We start from the raw sequence: 21599 nt of genomic DNA on the forward strand, positions 1-21599 counted from the left end.
TATGAACATTTGTCTACTTTATTAACTTTATTGTCTTTTTTTATAATTTTACTTTTTTATTAACATCCCATGTAGCAAAGTGGTCTGGCCCTGATTTGGCATACAGCTGGAACAGCAGGCGTTCATCTGGCTTTGTAATACAAACATGGCCCAGGTTTGACAGACGTGGCACCGTGTTTAAGGTGGCACGCAAGAAATGTGTCAGATGTAAAATGTAGTATTTGGCCCAGATGTTAAGAATTGAAATGTGGGCCATGTAAGTTTGGCCCATCTTGACCCACATTTAAAATACATTTAATTATTTTTCGATTATAGCAATATTTTGATGCACAACGTAATTTCCATCCTGCTGTTTGCATCTTCTAGTGCCTTTATTTTGATCCAGGAAACAATCAAGATTTATTAATCTATTGTTTCCTGTATGTTGCAAAATAACTGAAATTATCCTACATTACAGTATTTTACAAATTATGTTGCTATTAACCATGGCCATTAATAATGCACCTAAAGTGCAATGCTTCATGGGTTTATCAATTTTATTGCAGTCGTGACACACCAAATATGGCTTCAAGACCATGGTTAAACATGGGCCATAGCTGGCCCAGTTGATGCCAAGTTAGGGGTTATTAATTTGGCTGAGACTAGGCCCAGATAAGGTCCATGTTTAGCCCTTATATGGAAGCCAGACTTAGTCCAGTCATGTACTGTAATTCGCTGCACCATGTGGGCCAGGCACAAAAGCTGATTGTGTGGGCCAGAGGTGGGCCAAAGAAATTTTGCTATGTAGGATATGTGTAAATAGAGCTGAGAGCATTCCTATAACGCTCTGAATTTTCAGGTTTCCACCAGACACCAGGTTTCCCAATGTTACCAAATATATCAAAATGTACTGTATACAAAATGTACGTTTATATATATATATATATATATATATATATATATATATATATATATATATATATATATATATTTTTTTATTATTAATAAAAATATATATCACAATATGAGAAACTTCTAGTCATTTCACTGGTTTTGTTTTTATGTTTATGCTGTCATTACTGGCTATTTCCCTGAGCTATTTTAACATAGAACCCATAATTTACCATGAATAGGTACATTTCTTCATTTCTATTTTGACTTTTTATATAAATGAATATTTTTAATAAATAGAGACTATCCCTGTTTTTCATGTTTTATTTTCCCTCATGAAAGTCTGCAAGGACAAAGTCTATTTCCTCGATGACATCATTCTCTAGGGAATGACATCATTTTGGTGGGAAAACAACTTTCAAGAAAGGATTGATGAATTCTGTGAACTTGTTTTCAAAGAATGAATAATATAATATAATAATCTAGGTCTATAAATTATATTTAAAGTTATGCTTTTATACTAAATCTGAGTATAATTATACATTATTAGTATTACAACTGCAGCTACTACAACTACTACAACTATTAATTATATCACTACTACAACTACCATTACTACTACTACAAGAACTAATACTACTACTATTACTGCTGTTATTACTACTACTACTACTACAACTACTACAATTACTGCTACCACTACTACTTTCACAACTATTACTGCAACTATGCTACTACTGTTACTGCTACTACTACTTATACTGCTATTACTACTACTACTGCTGTTACTGCTACTACTACTATTGCTGCTACTATTACTACTACTACTAACACTACTATTACCGCTACTACTACAGTATTACCGCTACTATTACTACTACTACTGCTACTGTTACTACTGTTATTACTACTATTAGTCTTTGTATTATTAGCATTAAAAATAAAAGTAGTAGTAGTAGTACTACAATAAATTAAAATATTACAAGGTAAGAAAATGACAAGACCAGACAAATCTGGAGCAAGCCAGAAAAAGACTGTCTTATTTCAGCAGACACGACATGAACGCAGACACAACTACAGATCGGGTTTTATATATAACCTTCTGACACATTCCAGGGGCTCCTGATCATGTGCAAATTCTCTCACCTTCTCAGTAACTTCTTCAAACTCTTTTTCCGTATCGCAAGCTTGCTGCAGCAGCTTCTGGCCTCCATCTTGGCCGGCTCCAGATATCTGGGGTGCGTCCTGCAGCAGCCCCTGAGCCAGATTTCGGAGGTACACCACCTGTGGCTGTACAGAGTTTAACAGCTCCTGTTGGCTTCGCAGACGCTCCAGGCTTTTGTTGCTACAAGCTTGTGGTCCAAGCGCCTCTTGAACCTCGATCTGATGCCTGGCAGCTTCTAGTCTTCTTTCCACAGCCTGTCTGCCATCCTCAAACTCTTTCAATCTGCCTCCTAACTCCTCGAGCTGAGCCGTGCGTCCCTGCAGTCGCTCCGAGAGCCCGTCTACTCTACGATTGAGCTGTGCCTTTTCATCTCTCACTTCCTCTTCGCCAGTGCAGCTCTGCTCCAGCAACTGATCGGCTGCTGTGTTCAGAGACTCTAAAAGTGGTCGTCGGCGATCCAGATCAAGACTCAACTGTCTAGCCTTCTGCAAAGAGTCGTCTAAGACAGCAGCATCCAGCGATGGGTTGATTTCTGCCTCCTTTACCTCACATTCCGCAATCCACGGCACAAGCTCATTGCGATGTTGTTGGTACAGCTCAGCACGGGTCAGTGTCTCTTTTATCCGGCAATGTTTCTCTGACGCATGTTGGTTTAAGACCTCCCAGTCTTGCCGTAAGTTGTTTAAGCGAGTCTGTAAGGCTAACCGCTCATCTCCCGCGGGAAGGGATGCCAGGAGAGATGCTCCCTCAGCCTGGATAAGCTCGTAGGATCCGCGTTGTTGTGCTATGGCTCGCTGGAAATCCTCTTGTTGGGTGAGAAGGGTCTTCAGAGCGTCAGGTTGGCAAGGGAGGGTTTCGGACATCCCAGTTGTTTGATTCCCAGTGTTTCCGTCCAACCAGCTACGAAGCTCATCAAACATCTGCTGGAACTGTTGAGTGCTGGACAGAGCGGCCTGAAGCTGAGACAAGCCATCAGCTGGAAGAAGACAGAAAAGATTGACAATTACTATTATGAACAATAATGCATGCACAAAACATTATGGCTGTTAACAAATAAGAGTATGACTGAATAGCAATTATGTTAAGTGGTCTACATTTATCAGACCTTCTAGTTTTTCACGATTTGTTTTGTGATTTTTTGCGAAAAATTATTTTGTGGTGGTTATTCACAGAAATTTGCGGACAATTTTGCTAATAAGAAAACATATATAAATGTTAAAAATTACATATACACACACATATATATATATATATATATATATATATATATATACATACATACATATATATATATATATATATATATATATATATATATTTATACATACATACATATATATATATATATATATATATATATATATATTTATATATATATATATATATATATATATATATATACATTTATTTATTTATTTATAATTTATTTATTTATTTATTATTTTTTTAAACCATATTAGGTAGCCTACTATGTTAAGTGTGCAATCTAAACGAATGACAAAAACTGTCAGTGCATTTAAAAGTGGCAAGCAGAGAGTGCTCCATCATTCTGCTGGTATTCTAAAAACCCGACACTCATTAAAAACCATAGAGAAATGATGTGCATGCCTAAGGAGGAAAACACTTTGGTGGATATGCTCCATTATTTTGTTGATACTGTAATTCTGTGAACTTTGGACTGCTTTGTTGTCTCATTGGTGAACATAAGGTGAATCTCTATCATTTTGCCACTCCTGGTCTCCGGTCTGCATCTGCTTTTGTCTGTCATGTTTTATAGAGTGATGGCAGTAAACAGTGATTACATTTACATGGGCATTAGTAATCTAATTATTTGCTTTAATCTGAATAAGACAATAATATGATTAAGGTGTTTACATGAGTTTTTTGAATGTTTTATGTTTCTGTTTTTCATGTCATAGTGCATAGTTTGATTAACATCATTACATAACCATTCAATGCTAGTTTCTTTTAATGTTTTACACAATAACAGTTCATGTTGGTCATGTCACCATGTGAGATTTTGGGTGTTTGGTTTAAAATTTTTCAACCACTGAAGCTAATTTTGCACACTATGCATGCAAACAGACGATGGCGAATACAAATTGTCAAGCACATTTCATTTAAAGTTAATAAATTCTCTTCAAAGTCAAGGAACTTCATAATGTCCATTTCATTTCCTACTCGTACCAAAATAGTGATCTTTTGCTTGAACCTATTCTCATTTGTTTGTCGTCAAATGCCTGACAACTGCCCTGTGTGTCGTAAAATGTAGCTAAAAGTACCACAAAACGTTAATAGTTTGATTGCGGTGTTTACATGTCTGTACTGCACTTCAATAATGCCACTAAAATAGGAATACTCCACATGCCTTAATTCGATTTCTCTTTAGTTCGATTATGACGTTAGTTGGGTTGAGGTCATGATAAAATGGTGTTTACATGAAAAACTCTTAATCAGAGTAATGTATTAATCTTATTAAAGAATTGGTGTCCATGTAAACATACTCACTGATCATCCAGCACTGGCAGAATCTTTATCTTTAGAAACTGATAGCCTCTCTAAAATCGCCTACCCTATCTTTCAACTTCATATCTGACCTTGCATATCAGTAAATGTTACTCACCGGCCCGTTCTTCTAGGTTCTTGAGGGGGCCGCTCACGCTCTCCAGTCTCTTGTGCAACTCGTCTCTGAGATATGGTTCAGCCACAATTGCGCTGAGCTCCGTACACAGCTGTTCAGCCTGGGACAATTGTCCCCGTCTTTGTTCCAGTTCCGAGCGGATCTCCCCAGTTTCCTGAAGCCTGCGACGCAGTGCTTCGGGCTGAGCACTTAGAGAGGCCTGCGCATCAAGCCTTTCGCCTAGATCCGCCACGCTCTGGGACAGCTCTCTGAGAAGGGTCAGGAAGTGTTGGCTCGTTCCTTGTGCCTGGTCGATCTGCTGTAAGCGGCCGCTGAGGCGAGAAGTGAGGTCGTCCCACTGCGCTGAAATGTCTGCCAGCTCCCGTCTCACCTCCTCTAGGTCTTGTTCATCTCTCGATCTCTCATCTCCAGTCAGAGAGAGAATTCCCTCTGCAGCCCGGGTCAGTTGGTCAAACTGGGGTTGGCGTGTCTCAAACTCACGCAGCATGAACTGACGGTCATAAAGAAAATATAGCAGAAATTAAATATGACTAAAATATTTAGTTTATAATTACAATACACACAATTAGACACACTACAAGTATATATATTTATATAGTAGGTCACGTGACGTACATTTCAACACATAGGAGTTCAACTGTCTAGAGATACACTAGGGAAGGGGGTGAGCGCCAACCCATGTATTTTTGTCTATTAGACTAGATTAGAGGGGATTTGATTGTAGTAAGACTGTTTAGTTTTGATTGTTCCTTTGCTATAGCGCCACCCTTGGCCAGTCTTTCTAATTTATGTTATGTTGTGATTGTAAATATCTCACAAACTGCTTCACTTATCACCACCTGTAATAAATGACTTTATTTGTACAGCAATTTTTGTTTGTGGTCGTTACTTTGAGTACAATTTTTTTGAGTGTTTGTTTGAACCAGATCCTTGGACAAGAGTCAACCCCACTCCCCTAGACTGACCAGGAGTTGTAACACAGAAAAACAACAAGACATTATAAAGCAGTTTACCTGTACTTGCTGCTTCTGTGTGTTGAGCATGTTGGGGTCGATACTCAGTGGGCCTAAGACACTCATCATCAGCTCTTTCTCCCGCAGCCATGGTCCAAGCTGACTGGCGGCTGTTGTAAAATTACCCAGCCTATCAGCACACGCCTCCAATTCAGTCTGTCTCTGTGATGCAGTCTGATTGGCGTTTGTCCATCGGGAGTCTAGGTGGGAAAGCAATATTAAGAAAAAATATCCATGACAGTAAAATATATTCTCAAATATAGATATAGAATTGTCTAGATTGTCTTTTGACAACAAATGAAATGTCCAGAATATTTTTGATTCGGTCATTATAGTTATTAATTGCTAGAACGATGATAATACCACAGGAATACCACATTTTGAAACACTTTACTGACCAATGTCTTCAAGCTGACGTTTCCATGTGTCTACTTCAGGAGAGTCGGGATTATCTCTTATTAGCTGCTTTAAAAGGTTCTTGAGGTCCTCCACTTTCCCAGAATGCTCAGCAAGCTCAGAAAGTAAAACCTAGACAACAAATTTACAATGTAACTACATGGAATAACAAAAAAATAGAGTTTGCAAATTCTTTAGAGAATGATGACACAACATTAAAGGCAAAACTAAATTAAAGTTGATGAGACTTATTTCAATATGGTGATGTACTTCCAACTGAAACAGACTAATGAGCAGGGGGCGGGGCTTTCTTTTTGCATATCATTTCCTCATAGCAAACTAATGGTAAGGCGTGTTTAAGAATATTGTGGCTGAAGCTGTCAAACTGACATCAACAGAGAAGAACCGCCACTCTTAAAGCACAAGCAAATGGTCAATCTTTTAATTAAAATTAGCAAAACTATTTTTCCATTGATTAACTAGCACAGTTTAATTGTTTACCTAAACAATAACAATAAATACTAGCAAAATAAACGCTTTAAATTCAGATTTCACACAGGAAACATATTTTCTGGTCTATCATACATGTCATGTAGGGACCTGTAGTCTGATACCCTGTAAAATAGAATCCAGTTCTTTTACCTTGGTCTGTTGTGCTTGAGCACGCACCACCTCTGGCCGAGAAGGTGAGGCGGTCTGCCCTTGTGCCAGGCTCTGTTCACGGGGGCCGAGCCACTGGATGAGGGCTTCAGTGCTCTGCCTGGCCTTCTGCTGCAGCTCTAGAGAAGACTCTTGTTTGCTCTTCCTCTCCCTCAGGTCACTGCCCAGCTGCTCATACTTGCAGTTCACATCTGCCACTGCTACCTGGATCTCCGTCAAGTCTGAGGGTTACAGCGGAAAAATGTTGACGTAAGTACAGTCAAAGCAGGCCAATGACAAGGCCAAAGAGTTATTAAATGACTACATGTTTTAGACATTTTTCAAGTAATGATTTACAGTAATGAGGAATAAGCTTTGAATTCTTTATAACAGCAAAATGCACATGATATCAAATGTATTGTAGAACAAATAATAAAAAAAAATGCTCTATGACTTTATTTTTGGTGATGTATTATTCATCATTAATTTCAGCTTTTGTTAAATCAGGGCAAATTATGATTAAAATTAATTTGTTTCCCTAATTTTGTTAATTCAGAGCCAAGTTACGCGTATTGTCTGGTACAGCCTTCGCGCCGTCACATAGCCCGCGCCATAGCTGACGCCAACGATGACCCGCACCCCCCAAAAAAATGTAACTACACATCGAAACAATAAGTAGCACAAGCTCTGTGATTAGTTGGCTTGGTAGTTGTGAGGAGTGTGGGCTGTGATGAGTGCTGAAAGCCCGTTGGAGCGAGTGTTTACGAGTGCCGAGTCCCGTGAAGGAGTTCCAGATGGAAACTTTTGTTTTGTGTTTACATTATGGTGAAAGTTGTTGCACATATGCCGGTTCCTGCCTCTGAATGAGCGAGTTTGAGCTGCTTGTACATTAAATTAGCATTAAGAAAAAACAAAACATCTGTCAAGAAACGTTTCAGAACAGCATGCCGAAGTATGAACGTGCAAGGCAGGCGCCATGAGTCACACCGATCACTCGATGCAGAAGAATAAACAAGCAATAATAATACATAATTTCAGAATTTAGTCTTCGCTTTTATTCCAGTTGATGTGTGAGTGAAACCTTACTAAAGATTGCTTTTTGGATCTCCAGTGTTACTTTCGAATAACTGTTACTAATAGGGTTGGGCCAATAGACGATGCCATCGTCCATCACCGATGGCCGACAAACTTCACGATGCTGAGCCGGCATCACGATTCATCGCCCCACCCCACATTTATATTGATATATAACTTATTATTCGTGCGTCATCTTAATAGCAATAAGAATATTTACCTGAGCGGCGTTAAATTGTATATATAGCTGCCGCTTGCACGGCTGACAGCATCGTGAGGATTAAATGAAGGATTATACAGCATCCCCGTCCCACAGACTTTACAGTGAATGGCTTTAGTCATTTTCATAGCGGACTTGAAACACTGGAAGTCTTTTATCTACTCTTGGAAAAGTGTAAATGGTGGATTAACATTCATCACTAATAAGATGTGACGTTATTAGTAACTTTAGTTGTTTTCTAAAACAAAATCTGTCAGTGTTATTTTCATTCTCTCATCTTCAGCGCTTCACATTTTCGCAGTTGTAGCTCCTGTCATCTGAAGGCAGAAGGCATTGACTGAGTGATTGACAACTGATCTTAACCAATCATTCCTGTTCAGTTCTAGAGCAGTTGGCCAATAAGAAGAGCACAAAGGCGGGGCAAGCATTGCATGCTTTTTTTACTTCAGCAAATTCAAACAAAAACTGTTTTAAAACAAAGATGCAAAGATGGTGAGGATTTTGCAGTGAAAACACTGAAAATGTACGCACTCGCACAAATGCTTCCAAATATATTTTAAGGTCGCATAGATAAAATTTCGGGCGCATATGCGACCAATACGGTCAAGCCCTAGCATCTTTACTTGTTTTTATTTCCTCATAATAATAATAAAATAAGGAAGTTATCATCAATCACAATAGAAATTACAGTGAACTAAAAACGAAGTGTCTCCTCCACCAGCTGTGGGAAAACCCATTTAAACGAAACAGATCACTGCCTATTCATGCCAGAGTCCCGTAGAAAAAAATGATTGACAGGTGGTAAGTTGTGTGTATCTTTTACGGTTTAGTTATGGGTAAAGCAAATACCATGTGGGCCACGTAGTAAAAACAGTTGGCTACAATTAACTAATTTCTTATGAATTAATTGAAATTTAACAATGACCCTAACCCCCCGCCTACGACGATGATGCCATCAGCCATCACAATATTTCACATCAGACATCGTACGATGCCAAATTGGTCAACATCGCCCAACCCTAGTTACTAGTCAAACAATAAATTATTTTTAACACAGCTGTGGTGTGATAGAACAACACAATCTCATGGCAATTCAGTTTTGATTTAGTGGCTGATTCGTATTTATTTGTACGATCTCAATCACCTAATGAGGGGTAGGGTTAGGGGTGGGGTTTGTACATTTTCATACGAATTAAATTGTATGAAATTGTACAATTTTTTCTCAACACTAAACATTTTTCTCACAATTCATAAATAAGCTGTTTCCTTATGAGATTGAGCTAGATAGACTGCTGTATAGACAGCTGCCTCAGAGTATGTTCACATTTACTAGTAGTTCTTAAATAAAATAGACATGAAAGTATATGTCAAAACTTATGTAATCAGTCACTCAGTGTTCTAGTAGTTTGAAGACATGCAATATGTCATGAAGCATTACATTGAAAGTACCAAGTCAAGTTTACTAAAGAGGATGAATTTCGACTTGAATTGCTTTCAAAATTGTTGTATAATCAGTTCTTTGTATCAAACGTTTGTGCACTTTCATCCTGAAAGAAAGCCTAAATGATTGGATAATATACACAAAGACAGATGACACTAGTATGAACATTCTCTGGAAGCGGACTAACAGAACAGGACAAGAAGCGATGCAAAGTTAAACTGGGAAAGGTGCGTGAAAGATGGAGGAAGAAGAGGAGAAAGGTGAAGTTATCACATGGAATGGGGGAAACAAAAAATGGAAATGACTAATATAAAAAAGCCTCCAGTAATGTGGACGCTAAAGGTGTGGAGGAAGCTCACCTTTACAGGTGTGAATGCCATTAACACTGTTCGGGCTGGAGGCACCATTGAGCTGGGAAACACCTGGGAGAAAGACACACAAACACACGCTCAGACAATGCCACAATAATCCACATCCATGCTGAAGCAGTGCACACACACACACACACACAAGCAGCTAAACAAACTCAACAGAAAGGATTTAGATGAGGAGACACATTTACAAACACGTGTTTAGAAGGTGGTAGATGCTTTCAGGGACAGCTCACCTAAAACTAATCACTCTCATATCATTCCAAAACAGAAGGATTTTCTCTTCCATAGAGCACAAAAATGAATGATGCACTGGTCGCACCTTTTAATGCAACAACGAATTTACACACTTTTAATGTTTAATATTTTTTACATAAATAAAACTTGTCCATTACAGTTTTAGCGTAGAATATTAGAAATAATAGTGAGAATAAATATTGCACTTTAGCTGTCAAGCTCAGTTTCTGGAGGGCCTCAGCTCTGCACAGTTTAGTTCCAACCCTAATTAAACACACCTGATCCAACTAATTGAGTCCTTTAGGCTTGTTTGAGACCTACATGTAAAGCTGCGGTCATACTGCACTTTTCTCCCCATAGACTTCCATTCATATGCATGCGAACGCGTCAGACCAGAAGCGCAAGCTCGTGCGACAAGTTTCGCAGTTCGTTGCGGTGCAAAGTTCAAGCTTGGTGAACGAGCTGCAAAATCACATCACTTGACTGCGTGAGACCAATTTAAGATCGCAACATGACCTCTCTGCGCAACAAGATGTTTATAATTTAGTAATGCTACAAATTTTATAAGTGATGAAAAGCACAAGTTAGAAATTTCAGGTAAACAAAAAATGATTAGTTTTAGTGGCACCTACAGCACCTACAAAACATGTGCTCAACTAACTGTGTGAAGATCTAGATTTGTTCAGGAATTAAAGAATTTAGATATATTGTCCACCTCTCAACCAAATTTATTTATTTTTAAATGATTTATTTATGCAGTCCAGATATAAGTACCACACTGGCTTTGCAAAAGTTGGTGAACAACCTTGAATTACTTTGAAAAAGCTGTTTATTCCTTAATAATCTAAATAATTTTAATTATTTCAAAAGGTTTGATTGACTGCAGTGGTTTTAGAGGCAAAAGATTTTCAGAATTAGAAAGTCTAAAATATGATAACATTATTTCATATTTGCATGAAACTTTGCATGATATAAGATGTGTAAAACTAAATGTTAGTATCAGGTGAGTGATTTTGAGATATGCCAATGCCTTCATGGTTTTTGCACTGCACACCAAAATTTAAACCAGTCCCACTAGTGGTTGTGCCGCAAAATAGTATTAATGTTTTTTTTTTTGTTTGTTTTTTTTTGTAAATGTGCATTTTAGGCTCGGTGGAAGACACATTTTCTAAATTTTGAACAACATGAAGATGAATAAATAAATAAATTGAACAGATTTTTCCATCCCACTTTATATTAGGTGGCTTTAACTACAATGTATTTATGTTTTGATGCAAGTACAATGTACTTACTATGTTCATAAGGTATTGCAGGTGCTCTTGAGGTGGGATACGGGTAAAGTTAGAAACATGTTTGGTGGTATAGGTAGGTTTAAAGGTGAGTTAATGTGTAAAGGATGGCCAACTGTGTAATTACAAATGTAAATAAAGAAATGAATTACATATGTAGTTAAATGCAGGTATTTAATCAATCATAAGTACAATGTAAAAATCATGTATTTACACAATAAGTACATTGTAACAAATGATTAATTTCAATGTAAGTACATATTAGTTAAGGCCACTTAATATAAAGTGGGTCTGAATTTTCTTTGCTTATCTGAGGACCAAATATATATTTGTGTTAAAGGGGAAATACAATGTGCGATCAAATGCCAATATAAGGAGAACTGACCCTAAACCTCCACACTATCATTTAACTTACCAGTCTTGTTCTTGGGTGCTGTGGTGTTAATAATCAAGTTCTCCAGCTGAGAACTGTTCTTGTTCAACTCCTGAACTTGGTTTCCTTGGGTCTCCCATTCCGTGAGCAGATCCTGCGAGTAGATTCATAAGACATGTTAATTAAAGCCAGACTCGCTAAAAGCAGAAACTGATGTCAGTCCACTGTAAATAGAGCCAACTAGACTCCTACTTTAAGCTGCTGTGCTCTTCTCTGCAGGCCTTCTGTGCTTAGGTTGGGCTCTTTGGCAGGGAGTTGCTCTTGTACTGTCTGCAGCCACCTGAGGAGGGAGCCGGAGCGCGAGCGGAAGTCGGACAACTGCTGAACACAGTTCTGGATGGAATCAAATCTGTGAACGACAAATTTAGATGAATATCAATTACATATGCAAATAAATAGTCTGATTAGTCTGGTTAGTATTGATAATGGTTATAAAGTGATTTTATTTATTATTATATTAACTAATTCATAGTAGGACAATGAGATAGATATCTGGTCATTCGGACAGTCCAGTATTTTCCAGACACTAGGACAGTTCTGTATTTTAGCGTCTATTTTTAGTGTCCTGTTTTGTTCCATATTTCACTTTTTCTAAACATCATTTATGAACACTTGGTAGTTTCCTGTCATGCAAAAATAGCTCAAAAAAAGGTAATAAAAGTATATGTTGAAGTAAAACCACATTTCCATATTGATCAAGTTGTTGTTAGTGAATTTGGGCTCTGGATTCAGGCTGGTTTCAGTGACAGAGTGCATGGAGAACATTTGATACTGTATACTGTAATTACAGCAAGAATAAATATTTACATTTGCATCTATTCATTTAGCAGATGCTTTTATCCAAAGAGACTTAAAATCAGTGTTGGGTGAGTTATTTTTTAAAAGGTAATTCATTACCGATTACTAATTACATCATTAAAATTGATTTAAATTATTTTTCCAATTCACGATACAAAGCAGATTTTGTGGCTTTTGTGTCCCTCCTGACCAGATGCTGTATTCTACTACATTGGAAATCATCTGCTCCACCTACTCACTCCATGTGGATTAATGACATTTTTCACTTCAAAAAATTGGAAAAAAAATTAGACACTGTCTGAAGGGTCCTTCCAAAAACTTTTATAAAATTTGTGGAATTTATGGAAATGTATACTCCCCCTGCATACTGCGTGATAGTTAATTATTTACATTCTTTGCTACTGTGTGACAGCTCATGTGACCAGGCTTTTAGTTTGGGGTCTAAACATTTATTCTGGTAGGTACAAAGTATTTGTTTTGTTTTATTTTACTTTATTAAATATATAAATATATCTTGGGTTCAATAATTGTCACAATCATTTTGGATCCTTACTTGTCTGTCTGTCTGTCTGTCTGTCTGTCTGTCTCTCTCTCTCTCTCTCTCTCTCTCTCTCTCTCTCTCTCTCTCTCTCTCTCTCTCTCTCTCTCTCAGAAAAATTCTATGAATAAAGTTGGGAGAAATTTTAATTTGTTTTCCAGTTACTTTGTCTGATTTGCAACAAAGTTACTCAATAAGGAATTTAATTACTTGACTCAATACTATTGAAAATTCCTATAAATCCCAACACAGACAATAGAAATTAAACTTTTAATTATTTAAATTGGAGTCAAGTAGGGCCTTTTAGCTTTATTAAAACAAAACATTTAATAAATGTTAAACAATGCATTTATCAAAAGTGACATGTTTCAACATAATGACTCCATATCTCAAACATCCCTTATATTGTCATCAATTTCATACACAATTCATTGTTCATTTGTAAGTCGCTTTGGATAAAAGCGTCTGCTAAATGACTAAATCTAAATGCAAATGTAAAAATGTTTTAACTGTGTTGATAAATATAAACATCTTTGGCTAAAAAATAAAATCATTCAGAAAAATATATTTCAATGTGGTCATGTCACTGACCCATGAACATTTCCTGCTTGTTATCAGTCTATTTCATAATTGTAACAAGAGGCAATTCAATCATAACTTAATGTTAAAACAGCTATCATAACATTATTTATCAACATGTGGCTCTTTTTGAATTCGCTTTAGAAATGAAAAATGTAAAACAGGAAATATATTGGGACTATTGCTTTTGTTTACATCTTTAAAAATTGTCTCTTTATATTTATTTATTTTTTTACAGGAAAAAATACTGAGAAGAACTTTTTACTGAGTATAAGCAATTCATACATGCATGTAACAGAAAAAAACATTTATAAACTGCTGTGCTGAAACAGTTTAACAGTAAATGGACACAACAAGATATTTTTCTCCCCCCCCCTATTAATAAGGCAACAGTGGATGCAACTATTTTAGGTGATGGTGATAGATTTGGACATTGTGTTTGATATTACTCTGTGCCAGCCTCCACTCCAGACTCTTAATGTGGGCACCATGCCTATAACACTGTTAGTTGCAGTCAAGGGAAGGTCATGTCTAAACATCCTACCATTTACATTCAGTTATTTAACTAAATAAAAAGAAAAGTAATGCAGTTTATATTACAGTCTGCATCACATTCCCACTTATTCCTAGAGATATGTGGAGTGGATTTAGATTTGAACACATGACTGACTGTTTTATGAGCCCTCCCTGAGGACATCTGAAATGCTTGGAGCCCCAGTCTGGCATCTTAAGGATGGATGTGGCCAAATGGTTTCCATAACGGCTGATACAGTGGTGTCAAATTGGGTTAGCATGAGGCTATTTGTTTTATGGTGGAGAGTATTCCGGTCCAGTCAATACAGTCTTTATGAGATTCTTATGAGAGTCTTATTTTTGTCAGATGTCAAATGTCAAACCAATTATAGTTGGCAGGGCATTACATTTCCAAATGAAACTACAGTGTGATACAGAGAAGAGCTTGGAACAGACTCGCTATTCTACACTGAATGGGGATAATATTACAATATCCTAATATTTTTTGAAGTGTTAAATTGGCTTCCAGTATGGATAAATACAGGGTTACTGTTATTAATTAAAATTAACCAGTTTTGCTAACTAAAATAAAACTTAAAAAAAAAAAAAAAAAAAAAATCAACTGAAAAAAAAATCTAAATTAAAAATATTCATTCATTAATTTTCCTTCAGCTTATCCTCTTTATTTATCAGGGGTCGCCACAGCGGAATGAACTAGGCATGGGACGATAACTGTTTTCAAGGTATACGCTGTTTGGAAAAGTCAAGGTATTAAAACCATCAAAATGTTCTGTATTATTGTTCCTAAGGTATGTGTAAGGTATTTTTAAAATATATTTTTTGTTTTTTAGGACAACCTTATCTCCAGCAGGAAAAATATCCAAAGATGCAGTTTTATATTGTAAAGAAATCTGTGTTTTTGAAACTAATGAAGAACGCAGAAGTCAATTATTCATTTTCATTAATTAGCCAAACATGTTTACTGCTCCAAAATATTTTAAATCCTTTAAAAAAATTAAATATATTGTTTTTTAAAATGTTTTTACCCAGACATTTAAAAATAATATATTTTAGAGCAGTGAGCACAATACTGTGATACCGTGAAACCATGATATTTTTATCCAAGGTTATCATACCGTCAGAATCTTATACCGGCCCATGCCTAGAATCAACCCAGTACTGGGAAACACATAAACTACGCCCAATTTAGCTTATTCAATTCACCTACTGTATATAGCATGTCTTTGGACTTGTGGGGGAAACCAGAGCACCTGGTGGAAACCCACAAAACACAGGGAGAACATGCAAACTGGTCCTGCTGGGACTCAAACCAGCAACCTTCTTGCTGTGAAGCGACAGTGCTAATCACCGAGCCACCCTGTTGCCCCATTAAAAATATTTAAATAATATAAATAATCAATTTAAAATAACAATAAAATAAAAGTTATTAATATACAAAAGCTAAAAAAGTTAGAATTTAGACATTTTATAAATTCATGAAAAGTAACTGGAAAAAAAAATGAAATATGAAAATATATTAAAACACGCACACACACACACACACACACACACACACACACACAATACAGCATTACTGAAGCACAATGTTTTCGCAACTCTTTCCACTCACCTCTCATTGACATTAGATTCCAAGCGTGCGAAGTCCTCAGAAACCTCTTTGGTTGTGTCCAGAAGGCTTTGTACATTGGCAAGGACCCCAGAATGACTCAGATCTGAACCCAGCTCGACAAACGCTTTTAACTGGCTCGACTCTTGGGTAATTTCTGACCTCACCTCCTTTAATGAAAAAGCAATATATGATGACACCTCTGGACATCTAACAATAAACATGTAATCTTGTAGAAATGTGTAGCCTAATTCTCTAACCTCTATGGTCTGCCTGTAGTCATCCACACTGCAGTCCGGCTGGCCTACTGGGCTGAGAGCCCTTTCTCGACTCTGTGTGAAGTTGCGGAGATCTGCACTTTGGCGCTCAAAGCTCTCCAACTTGGGCAAAAGTCCACGCAGTTCAGTCTCTCGTTCCGACTGCTTGGCCTGGGCTGCTGTGTAGCGCTGACTCAAGTCCTGCAGCGCCCTCTGTAGGCCAGAAGCTGTTGATGCGTCTGCAGACTTCAGAAGCTTGGACACGGAGTCCAAAGTGGCATCAACACTGCCCTGCCTCGAAAGAAGCTCCTGACGTATTTTCTGTGGGGAGGAGAATCATTTGTGTTTTTATAAAAAAAGTAAAGCTGACCATTTGTAAATACATATTTTTAATTTATTACGTATTTGTACAGATAAAAAAGTCAAGAGTGCATACACTACCTGACAAATGTCTTGTCGCATATCCAAGTTTTATGAGCTCTAGTTGATCATTTGGTATCAGAAATGGCTTATATGAAAGGCAAAGGCCTCTAGAGTACGCTTATTTTACCTAAACAAAATATTTTTATGCCTTGATATTCAATTATTAATTAGGGCAGTAAGGTATGCCTTTGCTGAAAGGTATGCTTTCAGCAGGTAGTCTTGTTATTTAACAAAAATAATGCACATTATAGAATATAAAGTCATGGTGCAGTGGAAAAAGAATGAATATTGTGTTTGACTCCCATGAGGTTGGAGGAATGCATTCAAAGATCTCTGCAGGGATTCAAATAACTTAATAATAAAGTCATCTGGAATGGCAAATAAAGTGTTCTTGCAGGACTCCCAGAGTTCATTAAGAATCTTTAAATTCATCTTCAATGCCTCCATCTTATCCCAGACATGCTTAATAATGTTCAGGGTCTGGTGACTGGGCTGGCCAATGCTGGAGCACCTTGACTTTCTTCGCTTTCAGGAACTTTGATGTGGAGGCTGAAGTATGAGGAGCGCTATCCTGCTGAAGAATTCACCCTCTCCTGTGGTTTGTAATGTAATGGGCAGCAAAGATGTCTTGATACATTAGGCTGTTGATGTTGCCATTCACTCTGAAGATCTCACACACGCCACCATACTGAATGTAACCCTAAACTATGATTTTTCCTTCACCAAACTTAACTGATTTCAGTGAGTTTTCAGTTCAGTTTTCTGTCATTTTCATCTTGGGTCCATGTGGGTTCCAATAGTTCTTCTGCAGTATTTGTGATAATTGGGATGCAGTTTAACTAATGATGCATCAGAAAAATCTATCTCCTGCTACGTTTCCAAATGATCAACTAGAAGCCAAGTTATTATATGTTGATCTCTGAACTGGGATGGACGACAGGACTTTTGTCAGGTAGTGTATACTGCGCAAACCATTAACAATGCATGTTGCACATAAACCATTTAAAATGTATTTTATTATTAATCTTTTCTTTTCTTTTTTTTTATTATTATTTTTTAGGGGTTTTCACCTTTATTGGGATAGGACAGTGGAGATTTTACAGACAGGAAAGTGTGGGGAACAGTGATAGGGGATGGATCGGCAAAAGACCTCGAACCTGAGATTCAAACTCGGGTCACCGTGAGCACCTTGGTGCTATGAGTTGAAGCACTAACCACTAGGCTATTGGCGCAGACTTATTAATGTTTTCTATAAGATGCTTTAAAATAAAATATTGGTTCATATGCATTTCATTAGTGAGCACCAAAGACAAATCTAGACCTAATCTATCAAAAAAAAAAAAAAAAAAAAACAGAAAAATTCAAAGATTAGAGTCCAAAAAATTAGTACACCCAAATAAATATGTTGGAGAAAAACATTGAATAAAATTGTAATAAACTGGGGGGAAAAAAAATCAAGAGAAAAATGTATAATTTACTACAAATTTTGTATATTAAAACTGTTCTGTTTAAATGCACCAAAATGAAATCGCTATAATCACTGAAAAAAGGATAAAAACACAAATTTTCAAAAGGGGGTACACTCTTTTATGCTGAGAACTATGTGTGTGTGTATATATATATATATATATATAATTAGTTTATTCTTTTTATTTATAATTTATTATTTAGATATACTTTCATTTTTTTTACTTTATATTCATTTAAAATGTTTATGCTCTTTGAACACACTTAAAGTAAATAAAGCTCATTCTGAAAATATGTATACTGGTTAAAAATGATTGATGATTAAAATAATAATAATAATAAATTTTTATTTATATAGCGCCTTTCCAGAGCTCAAGGACACTTTACAAATAATGTAACAAAAAGAGATAATACAAACAGACATTGAAATAAATAGTAAACAAGTAGAGAGTAGAAACAACATTAGGTACAAAAATCCAGGATGATTATGGCAGTGCTTTTAATAAGATACCTGGTTTTGTGTCAGGGCATCTTGAACAGCTTGAGCAGTGGGCTGGACAGCAGCAGGTGATAAAGGCAGGCCATCTAACCACGCCAGCAGTGCTTTAAGCCCCTCCTGAACACTGACTGATTGAGCCACAGCAGTCTGAAGCTGTTCGGCTCTTACAGACACTGAATCAGAAAGGGTTTCAAAGCGCTTCTCCAGAGCATCTAAAATGAATGCAGAATTTGAATGTAAATTAATATTAAGATAAAATGACTTAAATTATACTATTACATGACTTAAATTATAATGTCAACCACAAAACAAAAATACTTGACATCACATTACTTTACATTACATTATCTTTACTTACCAATTAAAAATAAATGTTTCAGGCAGTTTGTTTCCAAAAATTAAGTTATTTTTGTTCTTATTTAAACATTTTTAACAATTTTATTATTATTATTATTATTATTATTATTATTATTAAACGATTAACTATAACGTATATTCACAATATTTACTTACTATTGCTATAGTACAAATTCAGCAAAGTAGAAATATTTTGAAAGACTATAAGTATTGGCTTTTAGAAAATACAAAACTAATAATATTTAAAACATTATATTCCATTATAGCTATAATATTTTCCTTTTTAACTGTTATTCTATTCAATCTTGGTGAGCATACAAGCTTCCTATCAAAAAGACTTCTTGGTAGAATAATTAAAAAAATAAGATATTTTTGAAAAATGTTAAGAAATAACAGGTAGCCATTGACTTGCATAGCAGAAAAAAGTCAAAAGGATACTGGTTTCCTACATGCTTAATATAAACAGATTGTGTTCAACAGAATAAAGGCAGTCAAATAGGTTTGAAACAAGTGGAGTCTGAATAAATGATGACATAGTTTTGGGTGAACTATCCCGTTGAAATTAACAGGAGAAGGTTTTCTAAAAAGAGAAAAGTGCCACGCTCTTAATTATTATATTCACTGATGATGAGAATGAAATTACCTGTCACATTCTTAATATCTGCATTCTTGAGAGTTGGGGACTCCTTAATGCTGACCAGCTCTTTCCCTGCCCTCTTGACCTTCTCAAGCTGTACTGAACGCTCTGCCAAATCATCCTGCAGCAGCTGAGAGAGGACAGAACAAGCGGATTAATCAGGAGGATTCCTACAGGTATGAAAACTACATTTTGCATTTTATTTAGTTAATCCAACAATCATCCCTGATTTCTTCACCAGAAAAGCCAAAGTAATCCTACCTGTACAGTACTGAGAGTGCGCTGCAAGGCCTGAGGGTCAGTTTGTTCTCCGCTGGGCTTAAATATACTCTGGTTCTGCTCCTGAGAGTTCAGCCAAGAGTCTAAAGAACCAGCCTCATCTTGGTAGTGCTGGTATCGCTCCTGGAGACTTGAGAGACGGGTGCCAAGTTCTGAAGACTGAAAGTAGAAACACAGGAATACTCTTATGTTCAGTCCATTATAGATCATTGTAGATTGAGGTTTTGTTATTCACCAACCTTGCTATGTAATGAACCGTAGCGCTGTGTGGCGTCTTGGAGCTTGTCACTGACTAGATGTTTGGTTTCCTCCAGAGCCGGATCTGCACTGCCCATCCTCTGCAGGGCACACTGGACAGAATCCAGAACCTTCTGCCCAGAGATGGTGACAAAGCGCAGATCTGCTTTGTGACAGATGACATCTTCTGCAAGCTGTAAAATACATTGAACATGCTTATAAGTATTTCATTTCCTGTGTATTATATTCTTAACGTTAAACATCACTAAGACTACATTTTAGTACCTTTTTGTGCTCATCTATTCTGTTTTTTAGGTCCATTGCATCCATTTCCCCTTCACCAAGAGAGCATAGCTCTTGCTCGCTCTGATCCAGCCATGTTCCCAGGTTTCCGTGCTCCTGCACAAATTTGGTGAACTCATCTGTGAGAGCATCTGCCCGTCTGAGTCTGTCCTGGCAGTTCTGGAGGCGCTCCTGATGCTGATTTTGGAGTTGGTCAAGCTTTGCTCGTAAGCTTTGTTTCTCCTCTGGTGGTACACTGGAGTCAGGCTGCTCCAAGAGAGAGCGGACAGACTGGGCCACCTGCTGAAGATGAGCCTGCTGAGACTGTAACTGCTGCAGCTCAGTCTGGTGGAACCAAGAAAAGACATACGGTAAGAATAACATGCAGTACAACACAAACACATGCCAGAAACAACCACAAGCTTAACAATTTTCCTTAAAGAGCACCTATTTCACCCCTTTCACAAGACGTAAGATAAGCCTTTGGTGTCTGCAGAATGTGTCTGTAAAGTTTCAGCTCAAAACACCCATCAGATCATTTATTATAGCCTCCAGAATTTGCCCATTTTTGGTGTCTTGTTTTTGTAGCCTGTGGCTTTAAATCTAAATAAGCTGCTTCTCCCCGCCCACCCCTCCCATGTGCTTGTCTGCTTTTCATCATGCGTTAAGTCAGACAAACAGCCGTCAGTGATACAGACACAGATGAAGCTGAAATACAGCTCAGTAGTCAAAAATACCAAGTAAGTGTATTTGATGTGTTGGTGGTGGAGCCTATTCAAGCCTTTCTGAAATGATGAGTCTCACACAAATTAGCATTTACTGACACCATGCGGCCTTGGTGCTTAAGGAGGCAAAGGATTACATAGTGTCTTTATTACAAACATGCTCTGTTTTAAAAATGTTTTAAACTTATAAAACTTTTAGACATCACAGAGAGTTGGAACAGATATTTTAATTCCAATTTCTTAGCAAAACAAATGTTCTGTGGACATGTGGATACGTGTTATTATAGAAACATGATGCCTGTCAATCAATTTAGTGGGAGGGGAAAACTGCACTCCTACGTCACACTGTGGTGGGCCTCAAAATCACTGGGATTTGACTCTTATTTTAACAACAGAAAATTAAAAAAGAGAGACTTATTGTGTTTATATCACTTAAATATGACTGTGGACACGCTATACTGTACATATAGACCAAGGGTCACCAATCTCGTTCCTGGAGGTCTCGTGCCCTGCAGGGTTTAGCTCCAACTTGCCTCAGCACACCTGCCTGGGTGTTTCAAGTATACCTAGTAAGACCTTGATCAGTTTGTTC

The 21599-nt window shown here is 37.0% G+C and overlaps 1 protein-coding gene and 1 long non-coding RNA gene across 41 annotated transcripts in view; one reads left to right on the forward strand and one right to left on the reverse strand.

Moving 5' to 3' along the window:
* macf1a (microtubule actin crosslinking factor 1a) overlaps positions 1–21599 on the reverse strand; it is a 352243-nt gene that overhangs the window by 78143 nt on the left and 252501 nt on the right. For all 40 annotated transcript variants that reach the window (XM_087295922.2, XM_087295931.2, XM_087295932.2 and 37 more), the window contains 15 exons: positions 20286–20627; positions 20003–20194; positions 19746–19922; positions 19491–19614; positions 18503–18702; positions 16105–16422; positions 15848–16014; positions 11982–12138; positions 11772–11883; positions 9819–9881; positions 6728–6966; positions 6088–6217; positions 5690–5889; positions 4659–5166; positions 2017–3011 (listed from right to left, as the gene is read on the reverse strand). In XM_087295922.2, the coding sequence (XP_087152048.2) occupies positions 2017–3011; positions 4659–5166; positions 5690–5889; positions 6088–6217; positions 6728–6966; positions 9819–9881; positions 11772–11883; positions 11982–12138; positions 15848–16014; positions 16105–16422; positions 18503–18702; positions 19491–19614; positions 19746–19922; positions 20003–20194; positions 20286–20627 (3924 nt within the window). The remainder of the gene's footprint in view (positions 1–2016; positions 3012–4658; positions 5167–5689; positions 5890–6087; positions 6218–6727; positions 6967–9818; positions 9882–11771; positions 11884–11981; positions 12139–15847; positions 16015–16104; positions 16423–18502; positions 18703–19490; positions 19615–19745; positions 19923–20002; positions 20195–20285; positions 20628–21599) is intronic.
* On the forward strand, positions 3485–11790 carry LOC148679801 (uncharacterized). The gene is made up of 3 exons (XR_015945367.1): positions 3485–8274; positions 8410–10509; positions 10636–11790. It is a non-coding gene; the product is annotated as an uncharacterized LOC148679801 (long non-coding RNA).

The sequence above is a fragment of the Danio rerio genome, chromosome 19 (genome assembly GCF_052040795.2).
Source record: "Danio rerio strain M-AB ecotype USA chromosome 19, GRCz13ab, whole genome shotgun sequence".
In the NCBI taxonomy this organism is placed as follows: Eukaryota; Metazoa; Chordata; class Actinopteri; order Cypriniformes; family Danionidae; genus Danio; species Danio rerio.